At 49.7% G+C, this 20,714-nt stretch overlaps 1 protein-coding gene across 1 annotated transcript in view; it reads left to right on the top strand.

The window, feature by feature from the left end:
- The first annotated feature begins 20,245 nt into the window (after positions 1-20,245).
- Positions 20,246-20,714, top strand: part of ATP8B3 (ATPase phospholipid transporting 8B3) — a 43,046-nt gene continuing 42,577 nt past the window's right edge. Inside the window, exon 1 of the mRNA XM_050934504.1 lies at positions 20,246-20,300. Within this exon, the coding sequence (XP_050790461.1) occupies positions 20,246-20,300 (55 nt within the window). The remainder of the gene's footprint in view (positions 20,301-20,714) is intronic.

The following is a 20,714-nucleotide window of genomic DNA, read 5'->3' as shown; positions in this document are numbered from 1 at the left end:
GTGATCAACGGCTCCATTTCTAGTTGGCAGCCAGTTTCAAGCAGAGTGCCCCTAGGGTCGGTCCTGGGGCCGGTTTTGTTCAATATCTTCATTAATGATCTGGAGGATGGCATAGATTGCACCCTCAGCAAGTGTGCAGATGACACTAAACTTGGAGGAGTGGTAGATACGCTGGAGGGTAGGGATAGGATACAGAGGGACCTAGACAAATTAGAGGACTGGGCCAAAAGAAACCTGATGAGGTTCAACAAGGACAAGTGCGGAGTCCTGCACTTAGGATGGAAGAATCCCATGCACTGCTACAGACTAGGGACTGAGTGGCTAGGCAGCAGTTCTGCAGAAAAGGACCTAGGAGTTACAGTGGACGAGAAGCTGGATATGAGTCAACAGTGTGCCCTTGTTGCCAAGAAGGCTAATGGCATTTTGGGCTATATAAGTAGGGGCATTGCCAGCAGATCGAGGGATGTGATCATTCCCCTCTATTCGGCATTGGTGAGGCCTCATCTGGAGTACTGTGTCCTGTTTTGGGCCCCACACTACAAGGAGGATGTGGAAAACTTGAAAAGAGTCCAGTGGAGGGCAACAAAACTGATTAGGGGGCTGGAGCACATGACTTATGAAGAGAGGCTGAGGGAACTGGGATTGTTTAGTCTGCAAAAGAGAAGAATGAGGGGGGATTTGATAGCTGCTTTCAACTATCTGAAGGGGGGTTCCAAAGAGGATGGATCTAGACTGTTCTCAGTGGTACCTGGTGACAGAACAAGGAGTAATGGTCTCAAGTTGCAGTGGGGAAGGTTTAAGTTGGATATTAGGAAACACTATTTCTCTAGGAGGGTGGTGAAGCACTGGAATGGGTTCCCAAGGGAGGTGGTGGAATCTCCTTCCTTAGAGGTTTTTAAGGTCAGGCTTGACAAAGCCCTGGCTGGGATGATTTAGTTGGGAATTGGTCCTGCTCTGAGCAGGGGGTGGGACTAGATACCTCCTGAGGTCCCTTCCAACCCTGAGATTCTGTGATTCTATGATTGTGAGCCTGCACCTCCTCTTCCTCTGAAGCCCCGCTCCAGCACCTCTTCCCCTCCCCAAGATGCTGCCCCCTGATTGCTCCTCTCCATCCTCTTGCCCCCTGACCCCTCCCCCCGCTGCTCGCCATTATGGCTGGTAGAAAGTGAGAGGGGCATAGCCCCCTGGCAGCCCTATTCCGGCACCCCTAATTGTAGACCATGTGGCTCAGTGGGAGTGACTCATACATCTAAGACTGTTAGAAACTCAGCCTCTTGCTAATCCCACCTTCTCTGCAACGATCCTGTGCTGCCATATTTGAACCCCCAGGCCCCACCCCTCTTAGCTGTGATGCTCCTGGTGAGTTAGGAAGGAGAGGTGATTAGGTATGAGCTGATTCATCCATTTTCCTATTAAACCCACAAGATTTCCACATGACGGCCACGACCCAGGCAGTCCCGCTGAGCAAAGTGGCACGTTTCTACCAACGTCCTCTAAGAAACCACAGCTGATTTGCTCCACCAAACAGCTGATCGGGGGTGTGTTTGGAGGCTTGGGGAGGGGCTTGGGGGAGGGCAGAGAGCAGTGAGTGGCAGGCAGGCGGAGGCCTTGGGGAGGGGGCAGAGCGGGGGCAGGAAGAAGTGGAGTGAGATGGGGCCTTGAGGGAGGGAGTTGGAGTGAGGGCAGAGCCTCAGGGGAGGGGGGCCAAGCAGGGGCAGGAAGAGGTAGAGCAAAGTGGGGTGTGGAGGTGGAGCCTTGGGGAAGAGGGAGGGTGGAGCACCCCCAGGGAAAGCTGGAAGTCCGTGCTTATATAGGCAGTGTCTTCCACCCCAAGCACTGAAAAACCATGAATCAGACCTACTCGCCCCTCCCAAAATCATGAGATCAGTTTAAAAGTCATGGGATTTTACAAATCGCATGTAGGAGATCTGGGTTCAGTTCCCCGCTCGGCTAATACTCCCTGTCTGGCCGTAGCATATTGCCTTGCCTCTGTTTCCCCTCCCACCCTTTATCTATGTCAAGTGGAAGATCTCTGGGGCACCATGTTAGCCTGGTCCATCCGCCGTCTCTCTTTGATTTCACAGGCTGGTGTGGAGTGAGCAGGCTGGCTGTCTCGGCTCCTACTCCTGTTGTCCGTGAAGCACTTGGCAGCTGGGCTGCCTCGGCAGGGGGACTGGGGATGTCTCGGCAGTCTCAGTTTAGGGGTGTCTCTATAGGTCCTCAATTATTTGATTGATCATAAATGGACCAGGCATGACACTTCCCCATGGAAGAAGAGCTCTGTGGAGCTAGCAAGCTGGCCTCTCTCGCCAATAGAAGTTGGTCCAATAGAAGATGTTGCATCGCCCACCTTGACTTGCTCATGACTACGTTTTGCTCTCAGCCTATCTATCCAACATCCATTACCAGCGTGTCTGAGCTCTGCGCGGCCCATCTGTTTATCCCCCCTCCCCCCTGGGGGGCAGGGTGGGGCTGTTACCCCCCCTGTACAGAGGGTGGATTGAGGAACCAGGCTGGGCCAGGTGACACAGGGAATTTGTAGCACAGGAGAGAACTGAGGCAAGTCCTCCCAATCACAGGCCAGTGTAACCACTGGGCCATCCTTCCTTGTGGGTGGTGCTATGGTCTCTCCTGGCCCCGCTCCATACATGCAGTGTTGCCAAACTCTCACCAAGAATGGGCTTCTGGTTCTTGCTGGAGCCTGTCTGCCCAGGTGCGGGAAGCTCCAGCCTTCGCTGATTTGCAGACTGCCCCAGGGAAAACCCCTCTGATTGGCTGCCGTCCCCACTTCCCAGCCCCCTGGGGAAGAACAGCCAATTACAGCTGCTGTGGGAGGCAAGGCAGGGCTCCGCCTTCCCCAGAGGAACTGAAAGACGTTTTCGGATCGGAGAGAGGGAGCAATCAATGCTGTTTTCAGAGGGAGGGCGGGGCACAGGGCAGCTCTGCCCCCTTCGCTCCCCTCCTGTCTGATGCTGCAGCACCAGGCCTGGCGAGGGGGGAGATCCCCCTTGGAACTGCTCTGCCGCCCCCCCAAGGCCTGGGTGTGTGAAGAACCACCCCAGGTGCAGGAAGACCATCGGTGTTGGGAGGCAAGGGGCGGAGGTGGGGCTGAGGGGCAAAGGAGTGTGAGGGCAGAATTGTTGTGGGGCTGCGGCAGATGTAAAAAGCTGGGCGGCGCCCCCCAAACTCGTTTGGTTGGGGGTCCAGTGTTGATGTGGGAGCTAGTGCAGAAAGTTAATCGATGGAGGAGGGTACAGCACCCCAAATTGACTTTCTCATTATTATTTGCCACCACTAACTGCAATACACACACGGGAGTTTTTTCAAAAATCAGGAGACCACTGAAAAAATATGGATTAAAAAAATTCTTATGATTTTTAGGGCCAACCATGGGAACTGTCGGGGCTGAGCCGGTATTTGGGAGCCTTTGGGGTTGGTAAAAACAGATGTGCAGATTCTAAGGTGGGAAGGGACCATGGTGATCATGTAGTCTGACCTCCTGACCAGCCCAGGCCATAGGCCTTCCCTGAATCAATTCCTGCTTGCGCAAGTGCCAAGTGTGCGTGGGAGGAGCTCACCCTAAGAATTCCATCATCCTCCCTCTAGCCACTCCTGCAAACACTCCCCTGCCACAACCCGGCTGCCTTAGCCACTGCCCTGCAAAGCACTCAGCATTGCTTAAGGCAGCTGGTGAACAGTGATCAGGCGGCGTGCGATTGTCTTGCTCTCCCCTTGTGCTACTCCCCAGCCTGTCTGCTAGATCCAATTGCTGTCTCTTGCCTACGCTGACGCTGGAAGCTCTTTGGGGGCAGGGAGCATCATTCGGTGATTGTACAGCGCCTAGCACCATGGGGCATGACCCTGATTGCAGTGTTGTGATGCTTACTGGGATAAAGCCTGGGTGAGGCGGAGGGGCTAGATCCGAACAACCGGATGGCCTTTGGTTGCAGAGCGGTGCCTGGCTGTGGGGCAGGGGTTGAGGAGCGGTGCTCCAAAGGCGTGGCTCTGACTCTGGATCCTCTATTGCGCAGAGCATCCCGATGGGCCGGCAAGGTCATTGCCAGCCCCTGTGGCTGCTGGCATCAGGCAGCTGAATACTGCTGAAGAAAGTCTATTGTGTAAAGAAAAAACAACACCCATGTCTCAGCGGAGCTGGCCTGGGAATGGGTGTGGGGTGGGGGTTGGATCTTACTGTGTTTGTGAAGTGCCACCACAAGCCCCTGGTTCCCTCTGCTCTGGCCGGAGCACCAGCGCTGACTTGGAATGAAGAAGGTTTTGTTTGCACACCTGGGGGCAGGTGATCTGTGCAAATTCGACAGCTGCCTCTGCTTTTGTAGGGATTCTGGGAGGAGCCCGACACGCCCTACTCTGCCTCCCTCTGGCTCGCCGCTGCATTGAAAAGCTCTGGGTGCCAGCGGGTATCTCCTCACTTCTCCTCTTCCACTCAGTTCCAGGTGGCTTCAGGACACAGGAGGCAGAAGAGCTGTGATCCGGAACGGGACCCATTGAGACCCAGAAGCCGGTAAGAGCCGTGGCCCTGGTTGCTAGAGAGTTGTTCAGGCTCTGTTGTGATTTGCGTGTCTAGCCGATACCATCCAGCAGCAGCATAACAAGGCCTTTGGGGAATGGAGCGGCAAGGTAGGGGCTGGCGTTTTCTAATAATACTATAGCAATAGCTTCAACGGCACTGGTAAGCGGGAGTGTTTGGGGCCATCTCTGCAAGAGGCTGGGGGATGTCACACAGGATGGGACACTTGGAGTGAAGTCCAGAATTGAAGTTATGCCCGTGATGCTGTAGGGGAAAGGGAAGGTAGCTACTGCAGAGCCAGAGACTGGCATTAGCTGGGGGGTCACGTCAGCTTAGCCAGGGAAAGGGCAGAGAAGCCAAGGAACTCTGGTAAAAGGTGACTGGGGGTAAGAGTCTTACCATCTAATCCAGTGAATGAAGAGGTAACCATGAGCCGTCTATCATCAGACACATTATCTATCTATCCTCATCCACCCCATCTATTTATCTATCTATCTATTTATCCCCATACACACCCTCTATCTATCTATCTATCTATCTATCTATCTATCCCCATCCACCCCATCTATCTAACCTAATCTATCTATCCATCCTCATCCACCCCATCTAATCTATCTATCTATCCCATACACCCCCTCTATCTATCTATCTATCTAATCTATCTATCTATCTATCTATCTAATCTATCTATCTAATCTATCTATCTATCCCCATCCACCCCATCTATCTAACCTAATCTATCTATCCATCCTCATCCACCCCATCTAATCTATCTATCTATCTCCATACACCCCCTCTATCTATCTATCCCCATACACTCCCTCTATCTATCTATCTATCTATCTATCTATCTCCATACATTCCTTTCTGTTTGTCTGTCTGTCTAATCATCACCCACTCTCCTCTGTCTGTCCATTCACCATGTTACGCATTCCTCTATATCTGTCCATCCACCTACACCAGCTGTGATGAGAATCCTTGTGGTGATAGCGGAGCACCTGAATTGACAAGTTTTCCTTCAAAATTTTCACTGACGGGTGGGTAGCTCTTAACAGCCCCTGTCCCCACTTGCCCCTCACACAGGGCAGATCAGGACACGTGAGAGGGTAGAGGCTGGCTGAAAGGTCTAACCATCAGCTGTGAACCACCCAGTCTCCTGGGCTGCTACGGGATCAGATTGCTGTCGGGTTCAGTCCTTTCATCCTCCCACAACGCTGCAGATCAGCCAAGTTCTGTGATTTTTGCTTTTTGGACAAAGCCATAAAACCCCAGGTGCTCTCTGTTCTTTGTGGATCTTAAAGAGCCCCTGGTACTTTTAATAAGAGCAGGTGTTTTGTCCTATTGCTTTGGCCTTCCCCGCCTGCACTGTGATGCCACCTGTCCGCCTACCTTGTGTTCAGGGTACTTCAAATCCTGTACCTGAGGTAGGCATCACAGGACATCGCTTTTGGAGCAGCAGTGCAGCTCCTCGTGAAGGGCGAGGCATGTGGGGCTAGCAGGGCTGGATGAATGCCCTGCTCAGCCGTGTGGCTAGCACAATACACTGGGTCCCAGGTGAGCTGGCTTCTATTCCTAGCTCTGCAACTAGCCTGCCGGGTGACCTTGGGCAAGTCACTTTCTGCCTCAGTTTCCCCACCTGTAAGATGGGGATGATGATACTGACGGCCTTGGTGAAGCCCTTTGAAATCAGCTGATGAGAAGCGCTAGATGAGAGCTACGTTTTATTCCTATTTGTATTTTCTGGTCCTGTTTGTTATTCTGCTAATGTGCAGGAACTTTGCAAATAAAGGGGCTGAATTGTAATGGAAAGGGAGTCGGGGGGCAGAGGGGGGCAACAGCAGCTCAGTGGGGAGCACCGTGATTGCATTCATATCCCTAGCAGGAGAATCCCAGGTGTCTCTCTGGTGCTCTGCATCAGTCAAGCTAGTCGTAGCAAAGAGCTCCTGCCTGCAGTCCACCAGGTACCTGCATCTACAGTTCCTTCCTCACACAAGGAGGCCTTACTCATACGAGCAGCCACCCTGAAGTCAACGTACCTCCTCCCTTGAGCACCCGATTGGCCCCTAAGAGACCCCAGCACTGATGCAGGGGGCTTGATGGCTGTATGGGGACAGCCTGCTGTCCCGTGTCCCTGCACTGGTGCTGCTGCCGGGCTTACGGTGGTTCCACTTGGTTTAAGAGCAAAGCCCAGCTCTGTGTTGGTGCACCAGCATGTCAGTGTGACGGGTTTTCTCCGAAGCTCGGTCCCTTGGGCTGTGTGAACTCACCCGCGCGCCACGCAGGAGGGTTCTGCAAACTCATTCTACGTTCCTCGCTAGAGCACTAAGCGCCAGACTGTGACCGTCATGCAGTGGGTTAAATGCTCCCTTCCTTGGCTCCTTGGCCCGCAGGCCATAGCATTTAAAGAAGAGCAATCTGGGGTCCCCTCGTCCCTGTTGCAGCTGGCTGGGGAGAGGCAGAGAATGGGTGGAGCTTCGGCTGCACAGGCTGTGCTGCTGAGACAAGACATAAGGGTAAACCACAATCTGTCCCAGGTGCCGCTGTGTGAGGTTCAGAGATGATGCGTGACTGTTGATAGTGGGGGGACTGAAAGATTCTGGTGATAAGCAGCGGAGTTCAGGGCAGGGCTTACAAATACCTGGTGTCCCTCTGGCTAGGTTTAATAGGCTGCTCTGTCCCTGCTCTGCTCCAGGGGCAGGGCAGCCACAGGCTGCCCCTTTCTCAGGGCAGGGGGCAAACTTAGCCCTAAATATGTGTGTCTGTGTTTGATACATCTTATAACATCATAGGAGCCGTGAGATGCTTAGGCAGCCAGAGCCACGTTCACACCCACGGTGAGCAGGCACAGCTCCGATAACAGACTGAAAAGCTCACAGTCTTACTTCAGCCGTGAGCAGGGAAGGGGTAGGACGGGACTGGTCTTACAGCAATGAAATCCCTTGGTTATGCCAGGCATCTGCCAAGTTTGATTCCAAGTGTCTCAGTGTAAATTCCTTTGAGTCTATCTAGCCCTCATTACTGTAGTGTTGGCACATGTCACAGTCACCACAACAATCCTATGAGGCAGGGCAGCATTGTGCCCATTTTACAATGGGAAACTGAGGCACCCAGCCGATGAAGCGACTTTCCCAAAGCCATAGTGATAGTCAACGGCTAAACCAGGAACTGAACCCTAAATTGCCAGCTTGTGACCTAGCTGCCAGACCACCCCTCCTATCTTTGGTGCAGGCACCACCTTTGGGCTAGGCCCTGTGCATACGTATATCTTACTCAGGCCCTGACTGGAGCCTCTAGGCCCTATTGTAGCCCAATAAACAATAGCAGTGAGCATACAACCCGCTCTTATTACTGCCTGGCTTTGCGTGGCCAGCACAGAAGAAGGAAGTGAATTGTAAGGCTGGATCTGAATGCTGAAGTGTCTTGGCAGATCTCAGCTGGCTGGGCATTTTGCGCAGAAGATGGGGCTGGTAAAGGCAAGGAGAGGGTTGTGGGAGCAGGGCACCGAGGCTGGCGTCCCTGGTGGAGCAGGACGTGCTGCGGTAGGAGACTAGGGGTAACATTTTTCAAAAGCACCTTAGGAGCCTAAGTCCCAGAGTCACTTTTGCAGTCAAAGGAAAGGTAGTGGGGTGGAGTAGGTAGAGAACTAGACTGGCACTCTGGAGACCTGGGTTTTAGTTTTGGCTCTGTCGCTGGCCTGCTGAGTCACCTGGGCGCATCACTTCCTTGCTCTGTACCTCAGTTTCCCCAGTTGTAGAACAGTGGCAGTGATGCTTACCTCCTTTGTCAAGTACTTTGAGATCTACCGAGGAAAAGCTGCATATAAGAGCTAGGTATTATTATCGTTCATTTAGATGCTTTGAAAATTTTACCCTAGGTGGCTAATGCAGATAGCTGGGTCCCCTGCCTATTCGTCATTCTCCTATGACCACTTTGTGCCAGCTAAGATGATGCAAAGGGGCCACAGAGCAGGTGCAACCCCCTACTAAGGAACAGCCCCTGGCCACACCAGCCTTGTTAGCCTCTGAATAGTGGGGAGGGGCTGCCAGCCTCTCCTCTGTCACTGTGCTGGTGTGAAGTGAATTCCCTCTCCCACCCCCTTCATGGAGGGACATGATCTGGCTTGGTAGATGGGCCACCAGACTGGGTTCAGGAGATGTGGGTTCTCTGCCATTGACTTCTTGGGGAAGCCTGTATTTTTCCTCCTGCCCTTGGCCTGTCATGTCTGTGTTGTTTGTAAGCTCTTTGTGTACGTGCAGCGCCTAGCACAACGGAGCCTTGATCTTGCTTGGGGCCTCTGTGCACTGCTCTGAGGATAATGGGTTCTCAAACTTTCCACGACACTCCCGCAACAGGTGTTTGCCTGGTGAGATTTTCTTTCGTTCTGTTTATTTTTGACACATTCCTTTCTTCCAGACTATGGCATCTCTGTCCTCACTGTGTGAGCTGTTTGGGTTTGCTGCTTATTGTTTGATTTTTCCGGCTGACAGGACTAGACTAGAGGATTTATGAATTTTTCTGCCTGGTGCTATGCCAGGTGGTGAGTATTGGCCTGGCCCAGTCTATGACGTCTGTTTCCTTAGCTCTGGTTAGCAACTGGCTTCTTCGGAACTAGTGAGGTGGTAAGTTAGCAAACAGCTTCTCTGGTCAAGTGGGGGGAGCCTAGATCCCAGCCATGTCCATCCATGCAAACACCAGCTCTCCCTGCAAGGGGGACAGAGGGAACCCTCTGGAACAGGCACCAAGCTTAGCAGTAGAAGGACGTTTGTATCTAACCCAACACTGTCTGCTGCCCCCCCGTCTTGTGCAAAGGAACGTAAAATGCTGCTGCCTCAGACTGAGGGCACTCTCCATGCCCTGCGCATCGGCCGCCCCCAGTGCAACATGCCTCTCTCCGGAAAGAACATGGTCTTGTGCTGCTCTACACCTGGGAGAGTGTGACGATGCTGTTCTGGCGGGACCCAACTGAGAGTGCCAATTCAGGACCAATTGCTTAAACAGGGCACTCACAGCCCAAGACTGGGGTTTTTCCACCTCTAAGGCAAACCAAACCAGCCAGACAAAAATGACTTCGGTTTCACCCCACTGGCTAACCACAAGTCACACAAGCAATTTCCTTAGACACTCCAGTCTCCCAGTGTCACCACCAGTGCCATCCGTCCTGGGGATGAATGGTTATGAAAACCAACACCCCAGTAAAAGAAAAAGGTTCTCTTGATCCCAAAGGACCAAGCCCCAGACCCAGGTCAATATACACATCAGATCTTACCCACAAATCACGCTGTTGCCAATCCTTTAGAATCTAAAATCTAAAGGTTTATTCATAAAAGGAAAAAGATAGAGATGAGAGCTAGAATTGGTTAAATGGAATCAATTACATACAGTGATGGCAAAGTTCTTAGTTCAGGCTTGTGGCAATGATGGAGTAAACTGCAGGTTCAAATCAAGTCTCTGGAGAACGTCCCCCTCTGGGATGGGTCATCAGTCCTTTGTGTAGAGCTTCAGTTTGTAGCAAAGTCCCTCCAGAGGTAGGAAGCAGGATTGAAGACAAGATGGAGATGAGGCATCAGCCTTATATAGGCACTTCCAGGTGTAAGAACACTTCTTTGTTCTTACTGTGGAAAATTACAGCAAAATGGAGTTTGGAGTCACATGGGCAAGTCCCTGCATACTTTGCTGAGTCACAAGGCGTATCTGCCTCCTCTCAATGGGTCAGTTGTGTAGCTGATGGTCCTTAATGGGCCATCAAGCAGGCTAAGCAGAGCTAACACCAACTTGTCTGGGGTGTCACCCAGAACTACAGGACCAATTTGAAATACAGACAGTATACAGCCAATACTCATAACTTCAACTACATAATGATACAGACTTACAGACAGCATAATCATAACCAGCAACCCATAACCTGGTCTTAGACACCTTATATGACCCCCTTTACATAAGATTTGGTGCCATTACAGGACCTTGGTTGCAAACCATGTTCTATATGGTCCCAGTTTATATCAATAATGTCACAGAGAGTGCGCTGGAGCAGATCAGTGTTATTTGTACATTAGATCAGCGGTTCTCAGACTGTGGGTCGGGACCCCAAAGTGGGTCACGACGACCCTGTTTTAATCATAGAAAGTCAGGGCTGGAAGAGACCTCAGGAGGTCATTAGTCCAACCCCTTGCTCAAAGCAGGACCAACCCTAACTGGGTCGCCAGGGCTGGCATTAGACCTGCTGGGGCCTGGGGCCGAATCCAGAGTCCAACCCCCACCACCTGGGGCTGAAGCCAAAGCCCAAAGGCTTCAGCCCTGGATGGTGAGGCTCAGATTACAGGCCCCCCCAAGCCCTTGGGCTTTGGCCCCCTGTCTGGGGTGGTGGGACTCTGGCTTTGGCTTTACCTCACCCAGGGCGGCAGGGCTTGGGTGGGCTCAGGCTTCGGTGCCCCCTCCTGGGGTCCTCTAGTAATGTTTGTTGTCAGAAGGGGGTGACGGTGCAATGAAGTTCGAGAACCCCTGCACTCGATCCCAGAGACTCCAATCAGGTTTGCAGTCCCAGTCACATCGAGGCAGAAGGTCCTTGCTCCAGAGAGCTGCTCTCAAACAGACAAAAGTTGGGGGTGGGTGAGGAGAAACTAAAGTGACTTTCTCACAACCATTCAGCAGATCAGTGGCCGACCTGGGAACAGAACACAGCTCTCCTGGTTTGTAGTCACATGCCCTAATCAGTGGGTGACACTGCCTCCCCTGCTCAGACTGTGACAGGTGGACATTGTGCTGAAAATCCTCACATGTTCGTCTTTTTTTTTTTGTCCCCTTCTCAACCGTCCTGAGAACATCCCCTCTAGATGTCTGACCAGGATTTTGGAACAGCCAAAGAAGAGATGGGAGCCCAGAGAATCCATCCTGGATGGATTTTACCCTGAGTTGGGACTTTGGCACTGAGACTATACAGTGAGCCAGGGTGGGAGAGTGGGTAGGGTACTGGCCTCGGAGTCAGATGTCTGTTTCAACAGTAAGCTCTTTGGGGCAGGGTCTGTCTTTTACTATGTATGTACAGCACCTAGCACAATGGGAAACCATCTCAGTTGGTGCATCTAGGTGTTACTGTCATATAAGTAACACAGTGCAGGTCTGGGTGACAAAGCTCAGACTGATGGTGCCTCATTGCTGAGTCTCAGTACTGTTGTTTAAGGACCTCACACTTTTCCTCGCCTTTATTTCCTTTTTTCCCTCCACGGGTTCTGTTGTAACAAATCCATGAATTGCAGCCATTACTCTGTAGCTCACACACATGCTCGCTCTGTAGGGAGCCAAGACTATCCATCTAGCCAAGGTATTTCATTGTTCCCCCTTACTCCATTACCACAGGATCTGAGCATGTCATAATTTGTAACCTTTTATTCCCATTGTACAGACAAGGAACTGAGGTACGGACGGCCAAAGGGGCTGGCTCCAGGCCATGCAGGGAGTGTGTGGGAGAGCAGGGACCTGAACCAAGGTGGGCAGCTAATAATGGGCCATTTGTTCTTACACTATCTCCAGATAAAATCCCAGCTCCAGCGTCCAGCTCCATGTTCTGTAGCAGCTTGTGGCAGACCCTCCTGTTGGGTCTGGGGGTTCGGTAGGGCTGTTGATTAATCGCCATTAACTCACACAATTAACTTAAAAAAATTAATCGCAATTTAAAAAATTAATTGCTATTAATCACAGTTTTAATTGCACTGTAAAACAATAGAACCCCAATTGAAATTTATTAAATATTTTGGATGTTTTTCTACATTTTCATATACATTGTATTCTGTGTTGTAATGGAAATCAAAGTGTACATTATTTTTTATTACAAATATTTGCACTGTAAAATGATAAACAAAAGAAATAGTATTTTTCAATTCACCTCATACAAGTATTGTAGTGCAATCTCTTTATCAAAGCGCAACTTACAAATGTATTTTTTTGGTTACATAACTGCACTCAGAAACAAAACAATGTAAAACTTTAGAGCCTTCAAGTCCACTCAGTCCTACTTCTTCTTCAGCCAATTGCTACTTGTATTCGCTGAATTGAAAAATACTATTTCTTTTGGGTTTTTTAAAAGTGCAGATACTTGTAATAAAAAATAAATATAAAGTGAGTACTGTACACTTTGTATTCTGGGTTGTAACTGAAATCAATATATTTGAAAATGTAGAAAATGTCCAAAAATATTTAAATAAATGGTACTCTATTATTAACAGTGCAATTAATCATGTGATTAATCGCAATTAATTTTTTTAACTGCTTGACAGCCCTAGTTTTCGGGTTACACTCAGATAGAAGCCATGAAGGGACAGATCATTACACATGCCACTGGGCTAGCACAGGCCAGTGCCATGTCTGGCCAGTGGTCAGAACCTGATGTTATGAGAGAAGGCAAAACATCTGGCTCTCATCATGACCGGCATCTAAGTGAACGCCTGGTATTTATTTCAAATACAATTCAAATTGCACATGAGATTTGTCTGCAGATCAGTTTTATGGCATAGGTATCACCACCCCAGGGTGGTTTTTTGATAACAGAGGGGAAACCCTTTGAATGCAGTTCTCCTGTGACCCACAGCAGCTGTCTGTGTCCACCAGCCTCAACACAGAATCCTCTTTAGGTTCATTCCAGCCTAGCCTTGCCCTGTGGGTCCTTCACCGTGAGGAATGTTACAGATGGCATGTAACGGGGCTTTTTCAGCTCTATCCTCTGTGCTTCAGTGTCAGGTTCATATTACATCACGGGAACAAAATCAGAGTTGATTCTATGGATTTTAAACAAAAATGACAAAGTGGGGCTGGCCATGCTCAGAGAGCAGAGCCCCATCCAAAGGCTAGAGAAATAGACATTGTCCAGCTCTCTGCTTCTCCCCACTCCGGAAGGAAGAGGATGACGGGCTTTCCTGTTAAAACTGATGCAGGCGGGTGAGTGAGTTGTAAGTGGCGTAGCAAGGAAGACACTATGCAGATTTAAAAGGCAGCTTCCGTTTCTTTGCCCAGCCCTGGCTTTGGTGTGGTTTCCTTACTTTGTTATAAAGAAAAACTTGATACACAGAAGTATTTTTTGAAGCTCTGCTGTTAATAGAAGGGTAGGAGGCAAGTCCCTGCTAGGATCTGCAGTTACAAGCAATGGGCATCAGTGTGGAGGAAAGGTAAAAAAAATCTCAGAACTGTTATTAGCGAGACAGCACCTGCTAGAGACCCCAAGGCACCGTAAACTGTAAGGGACAGTCCCTGTCCTTAAGAATGTACAATCTAAGTAGCCGAGATAGAAGATTATTATCCACACTTTGCAGACACAATAAGGCAAAGTGACTTTGGGGCAGTGCTGGGAATTGAACCTATCTCTCCAGAGTCCCACCCCATGCCTTAACCCCTCTATTTCAGCCTGTAGTACTGACACATGGCTGATGTGGCTTGAAAAATTTGAGCTGTTGATGAGAAATAATGACTAATCCACAATGTTTTCTGCAGAGAGATCCCCTTCCTGCAGACACCCAGGAGTTAATGCAGATCGAACCAGGAAGCTCTCTGCACCCCTCAGGAAGCAGCGGTTCCTCCCCGCCTCCTCCATAGTCTGGGGGAGGGTTGTGTAACTGACCCCCCTGGGAGTGCTGGGGCTCACGTCTCCTTCTAGGTGTCTGGTCGCAGGCTGGGTGTGCCATGCGCACTGAGAGTTCCCACAAATGCTCTGGCTTCCTTTGCTAGAGCGCCACGGCTTGAAAATAAAGGTGCATCTACTCCAGACACGGTTTTGGCCACGATCCACCCAACAGCTCCTAATCCGGCCCCCTAGGGGCAGCCCAGTACAGGGGTATAAGGGTGACAGCACCCTGTGGGTCTGTCTCTTCGGCCCTAGTGCCAGGGGTACCCCCTGCAATCCACCCCTCGCCCAGAGGCAATACAACCGTAGTTTGCAGATCCCACTGGCCAGAGCTCAGGTCCTTTGCTCGTAGTCTTGTCAAGGCACCCGCCTCCTGGTGCCCATGTACACCCCCCCTCCCCATAGCTACTGCTGCCTCCCGGCTTCCCAAAGGCTGCTGCCCTGCCTGGCTTTTGGCTCTCTGCGCCCGGCGCCGAGGCTGCCCGCTACCCGGCCTTGCCCACGCGGCTGCTCCCATGGCACCTCGGGCTCTCTCCCCGGCCTGCACCCCGGGGTCTCAGGGAGTCCTTTCCGTTCCTGGGGATTGTGGGACCCTCCACCATCTGGGGCCCTTTCCCTCCAGCTCCTTTGGGCAGGGGCAAGGTACCCAGCAATGAACCAGCAGGTTCACGACATGGGCTTGGCCAGGGAAACCGTGGGGACTTGCCACATGAGTTTTGCCCTTACTAAAAATGGCTGCAGGCCTCCCCATTGTTCTCAAGAAAAGGTGAAGCTCACAGGCTGCCCACCATCAAGATGGCCACCATCAGCCCCCTGGCAGGGGGCAGTGAGGCTGCCCTGACTGAAGATGGCTGCCACTGCCTACTGTTTGAAGCCAGGCTGCCCTCAAGGAAGATGGCTGCTCCTCCTTCACCATGTGTGTCCCAGGCAGAAGACCAGCAGGGGTCAGGGGAAGATGGGAAGGGAAATGTGTCTGTGGGGGGAAGTGGGGCAGGGGAAGGTGTCAGGGCGGAGATGTGTGCTGGTAGAGAGGGGAAGTGGGGGCAGTGGGATATGGGGGGCAGTGGAATGGTGGGGGGTACAGGGAGGGAGACGGGGGGCAAATGAATCCAGGGAGGCCGCTCAGGGGTCTGGGGAAGGGGGAGGCTGCAGAGGGAAGGGAATGTAGGGGGAAGGGATGGAGACAGAAGGCTGAGAAATGGGGGAGAGAGAGAGGTGGGGGAGGGGAGACTTGGAGACTATGGGGGGGCAGGAAGTGAGATTATGGGGCCAAAGGCATTGAGGAAGAAAGCAAAGCATGAGAGAAGGAGGGGACAGGGAGGGAGGATGTTGGGGGCAGAGACTGAAGGAGATCTGGGGCGGGGATCTGGAGACTGAGGGAAATGGAGGTGTGGGCAGAATTTGAAGGGTGAAGTGGGGAGGTTGGAGAGGAAGGAGGTTGATAGGGGAGGGCAATGGGCTGGCATCGCCCCTACTCCAGGGGCTAGGAGAGGGTCAGTAGAAGCCAGAGGAGAGGCCTGATTTTTTGTGTGTGGCTTTAAGGCAGGATTTTCACCCTGAAATAATCACATGCAAATTGGGGGTGGGCAGCGTCTCTGTAAGGTGGGTTGCTCTCACAGCAGTGTCTCACTGTTGCAGGATCGGGGCTTCCTGTGCCCCCCATTATGTTCAGTGTTGTTTTACCTTGTGCTGCTGCCTGTGTCTTGTGCAGTTTCCACTCTGCTACTCCAACGTGCTGGGCTTTGTGTTTATCCATAGCAAACATGATCCAGTTAGCAGCCGGCCCTGCAGGCCCTGGACTCTGAGTCCTTGTCTGCCCTAGAAAAAATAGTGGATGAATCACGCTCCCCCTGCCACCACTGGGGTTAGTTTTAGGGGCAGAATGGGATAAGATCTTGGGCGTTTTCATTGCTGTTCTGATCGGGTTTCCTGAGGCAGTGGTAAACATATTTGAACCCTGTTTGCATTAAGAGCTAAGTACGTGGGCTGCTGTACCACACCCCTTACTGCTATAACATGGGTATTCATTTTTGTAATGTAGATGCACCCTGGGAGTCATGCTGGGGTCTTTTCTTCTAATCTATCATCGTCAGGAGTAAAGACTCTGCTGGCCAAATTCTATTCTCAGTGATCCCTGTACAGCCTCATTGTGGTGTTGCTGACCCTTGTGAGTTTATTGAGAGTCTTGTGATTGTCTGAAAGCCCTGGCTTCTGGAGTCCTGGGAATAAATGAGAATCTTGGTTTTCATTACAAAGAGAATGGTTTCTACCTCCGCCCCCGGATGCAGAGAAAAACTTGGAAACATGACCCAAGAGTAACCTAAAGCTAAGAAACCAAAGTCTCACCATTTTTTTATGATAATCTCCTGATTTGGCATGAGGGATATAGCCATTAATGTCAATGGGTTTGCACAGGTGTAGCTAGTCAGAACTTTCGAAACAATCCTGTTAGTGCCGCATAAGTGGCACCATTGTTTGCCTTGATGGCATTGACAGATGTTGGCTCTGCTGATGACAGCTGCAGGGCCAACTGCAAATGAGCAGGCATTCGTAAGTGGTTTGCTGGACCTGAGGAATCAGTGGGATGGGAAGTCTCCTTTCTGGAACTGTGCTTAGCAATAAGACCTGCCAGTGTAGCCCCGCCAGTTCACACCAGGTCATACACTCCTAGAGAGAGGAGTTTGCTCTGTCCCAAAGAGCTGACAATCTGATGAAACGTGGTTCAGCAACTGTGGGGGGAAAGGGTGCAGGCAGTTATTGATGAGCATAAGGAGGTAGAAAGGGCTGAGGTGGGGTTTAAAGAAGGACTCCAAGGAGGAGAGAGGCGGACACTTGGGTGGATGAAGACAGGGAGACTGTGCCAGGCAGAGGGGGCAGCATGACAAGAAGCAGAAATGGGAAAAGAAGTGGAAGCAGGAAGGCAAGAGGATTGGGAAGAGCATAGAGGGGAGCTGGAGGACATTCATAGAGTCCAAGGCCAGAGGGGACCATTTAGATGATTTAGTCTGACCTCCTGTGTAGCATGGCCGGGGAACTTCCCAAAATAGTCCCTAGAGCAGATCGTTTAGAAAAACACCCAGTCTTGATTTCAGAATTGTCAGTGATAGAGAATCTGCCATAACTCTTGGTAAGTTGTTCCAGTGGTTAATTACTCTCACTGTTAAAAATGACAGGTTTCAGCGGTAGCCTTGTTAGTCTGTATCAGCAGTAAAAACCAAGGAGTCCTTGTGGCACCTTAGAAACTAACAAATTTATTTGGGCATAAGCTTTCGTGGGCTAGAACCCACTTCATCAGATGTATGAAGTAAAAAATACAAGAGCAGGTATAAATATATGAAAGGATGGGGATGCTTTGCCAAGTGTTAGGTCAGTCTAACGAGATAAATCAATTAACAGCAGGATCCCAAGGGAGGAAAAATAACTTTTGAAGTAGTAAGAGAGAGGCCCATTACAGACAGTTGACAAGAAGGTGTGAGTGTCAGTAGGGAGAAATTAATATTGAGGAAATTAAGTTTAGGTTTTGTAATGACCCAACCACTCCCAGGCTTTATTCAGGCCTAAACTGATGGTATCTAGTTTGCAAATTAATTCCAGTTTTGCAGCTTCATGTTGGAGTCTGGTTTTGAAGTTTTCTCGTTGAAGAATTGCCACTTTGAGGCCTGTTATTGAGTGACCAGGCAGGTTTAAATGTTCTCCTACTGGTTTTTAAATGTTATGATTCCTGATGTCAGATTTGTGTCCATTTATTTTTTTGCTTAGAGACTGTCTGGTTTGGCCAATGTACATGGCAGAGGGGCATTGCTGGCACATGATGGCATATGTCACATTGGTAAATTTACAGGTGAACGATCCCCGGATGGTGTGTCTGATGTGGTTAGGTCCTGTGATGGTGTCTCTTGAATAGATATGTGGACAGAGTTGGCATTGGGGTTTGTAGCAGGGTTTGGTTTCTGGGTTGGTGGTTTTGTTGTGTGGTGTGTAGTTGTGGTGCGTAGTTGGTCAAAAGACCATGTGATACTGGGTCAAATGCTTTACAGAAGTCTAAGTCTATTACATCAACACTATTACCTTTGTCATTCACATTTGTAATATCATTCAAAATATCAAGTTAATTTGACCTGCTTTATTTTCCATAAACCCATGTTGACTGGCATTAATCATAGTACCCTCTTTTTATTCATTATTAATCAAGTCCCATATTAGCCTCTCCATTATCTGGCCCAGGATCGGTGTCAGAGTGACAGGCCAAAAATTACCTGGGACATCTCTTTTACCCTTTGTAAATATTGACACAATATTAGCTTTCTTTCAGTCATGTGGAACTTCTCTGGTGTTCTAAGACTTATTGAAAATCAACATTAATGGTCTAGCAAGTTCCTCAGTCAGCTGTTTTGAAAACTGTTGGATGCAAATTATCCAGACCTGCTGATTTTAAAATGTCTGAATTTAATAGCTGCTGCTTAACACCCTCTGGTGTTACTGGTGAAATGGAAAGAGTTTCATTATGTAATATGTTTCCCATATTCATTGAATACATCTGCTTTTTCTGCATTATTTTTGATAATACTACCATTTCCATCTAATAATAGACCAATACTATTGTTAGGATTCTTTTTGTTCGAAATATACTTAATAAGCTCCTTCTTGTTGTCCTTAACTAACTGGCCATAGATGTCACCTTGTGTCCCTTTTGCTTCCCTTATCAATTTTCTACCATTCCTAGCTTCTGATTTATATTCATTATTATCTGCTTCCTATTTTTTCTACTTCTTTATACATATTTTTGTTCTTTATAGTGCCCTTCTCTTTTCCTCTAAATCAGGTTGTTTTTAGAATCAATAAAGCCTTCTTCCTCGATTGTGAGAAGTGAGAGCTGAGTCTCAGGAGGAGCAAGGGTCCCTGGCTTGTAATTTTTATTTGTAATTACCTGGGTGATGAATGATATTTATGGAGGGCTGAGAGTTTGCTTGGAACCAAACTTGCTGTGTATCTTTTTCTGTGGAAATATTTCATGGATCCTTTGAGCTTTGTTCTTTCTCCCCTGCCCCCACTTTTCTTTGGTTTTCGACTCAGGTTTCTTCTTCCCAGCAGCAAGATTTGTGTTGCGCCTGTCTTAGGTGACAGTTAATCCCGATGCATATACGTACGCACGCACAAGCACCCAGCTTCCATTTCAACTACGTGCCTCAAATCCTGCCAGCTGCAGGTGCTTAATTCGCTGTGCTGTTTGTTCGGGGGATTTTTTTGGCAGCCACTGGGAACGTCGGTATTTCTGAGCTGCTGAGCAATCCAAGCAGAAATAATAACACAAAAGTTATTCACTGATACAATGGGGCTCAGAAATGTCACGTGCATCAGGAAGATGCTGTATATTAGAACTTTCTGTGAGCACAAGAGGCCCCTTCTGAAGGGGCCAGTTATGCCCAAAGCAGGAACTGCATGGCCCTCCTTATGAATTCCAGCTGGAGTCAGTGAAAGGTAGGCTCAGATCCTCTCTTGGGTTAGTTTATTTGTGGAGAAACCCATTTTTTTTTTTAAAAGTGCTGTCTCTGTTGGTGAGATTTTTGCCCTAGTCAGTGTCAGGAGTGGGAGGGGCAGGAGCAATTCTCCCCCTCCTCAGGGGCTCCCCACTGGGGAACATGGGCACTGCCACTGCCCTAGCCTTAGCGGGGCAGCATGCCTCCTGCCACACCCTCAGCTGACGCAGAGAGGAGGAGGAGCCATGGGTCTCTCTCCGACCCCTTTCAGGCATCTCCTGCTTGTGTGGGCCACTAGGATGACCACTGGGACTCGAGTGCAGAAGCTGAGATCTGACAGCTGTAGAGATGAGGCAGGGGAATTCTCTATTGAGGCTGCTGGACACAGACAAGCCTTGTGGTTCTCTCTGGCTTTGTAGTGCCTAACCTGTGCTGTCCTGCGTTTCTGCACAGGGATCCCCTACCTTGGGGTGTTAATTCACACCTTTGGGATTTTGGGGAAAGGCCATGTGTGGCTGCTCATTCTGGAGCAAAAGTGTCCTATTTTGTTAACAAAAGATATGAACTAAAACAGATTCACTTAGTTTGGTGCTGTACATACAGCAGCCCTTGGTCCGTACTGAGCAGCCAGCCATGCACGAACTGGAGGTGCACTACAGAGAGCTGATGGCTCCCAAAGTTCAGGCAGGCAAGTTTGAGTCTGGGGTTGTTAGATGTTGCCCTTCCTCGGGGTTGCTGTGAGTGTCTTCCTGAAGTGTTTTGTGCTCATGTGTGTCAGGGGCAAACTTAGCATCAAACTAAATTGCACTGTGCTGTAATCAGAATGATGGGAAGAGGGAAAAAGGAGCCCATGAGAGAAAGAGACACTGAAGGGAAAGAAGAGAGAAAAAGGAAAAGGAAAAAAAGAAGAGAGAAAAAGGAAAAAAGGGAGGTGATCAAAGGGAAAGGATCAAAATAATGGCAGGGCAGACCTCCGTGTGGGATTATTAACTAATGAGATAATTAATGCTTCACGCCTCTCTAGTTCCTTTCATCTAAAGATCACAAAGCATTTCACAAACAGTCCACACACATACCTGTGCGGAAGGTCTTCAGATTACTG

This window comes from Gopherus flavomarginatus, chromosome 24 (genome assembly GCF_025201925.1).
Source record: "Gopherus flavomarginatus isolate rGopFla2 chromosome 24, rGopFla2.mat.asm, whole genome shotgun sequence".
Classification (NCBI taxonomy): domain Eukaryota; kingdom Metazoa; phylum Chordata; order Testudines; family Testudinidae; genus Gopherus; species Gopherus flavomarginatus.
The sequence above is the reverse complement of the archived record's forward strand: the minus strand, read 5'-3'. Positions and strand labels throughout refer to the sequence as shown.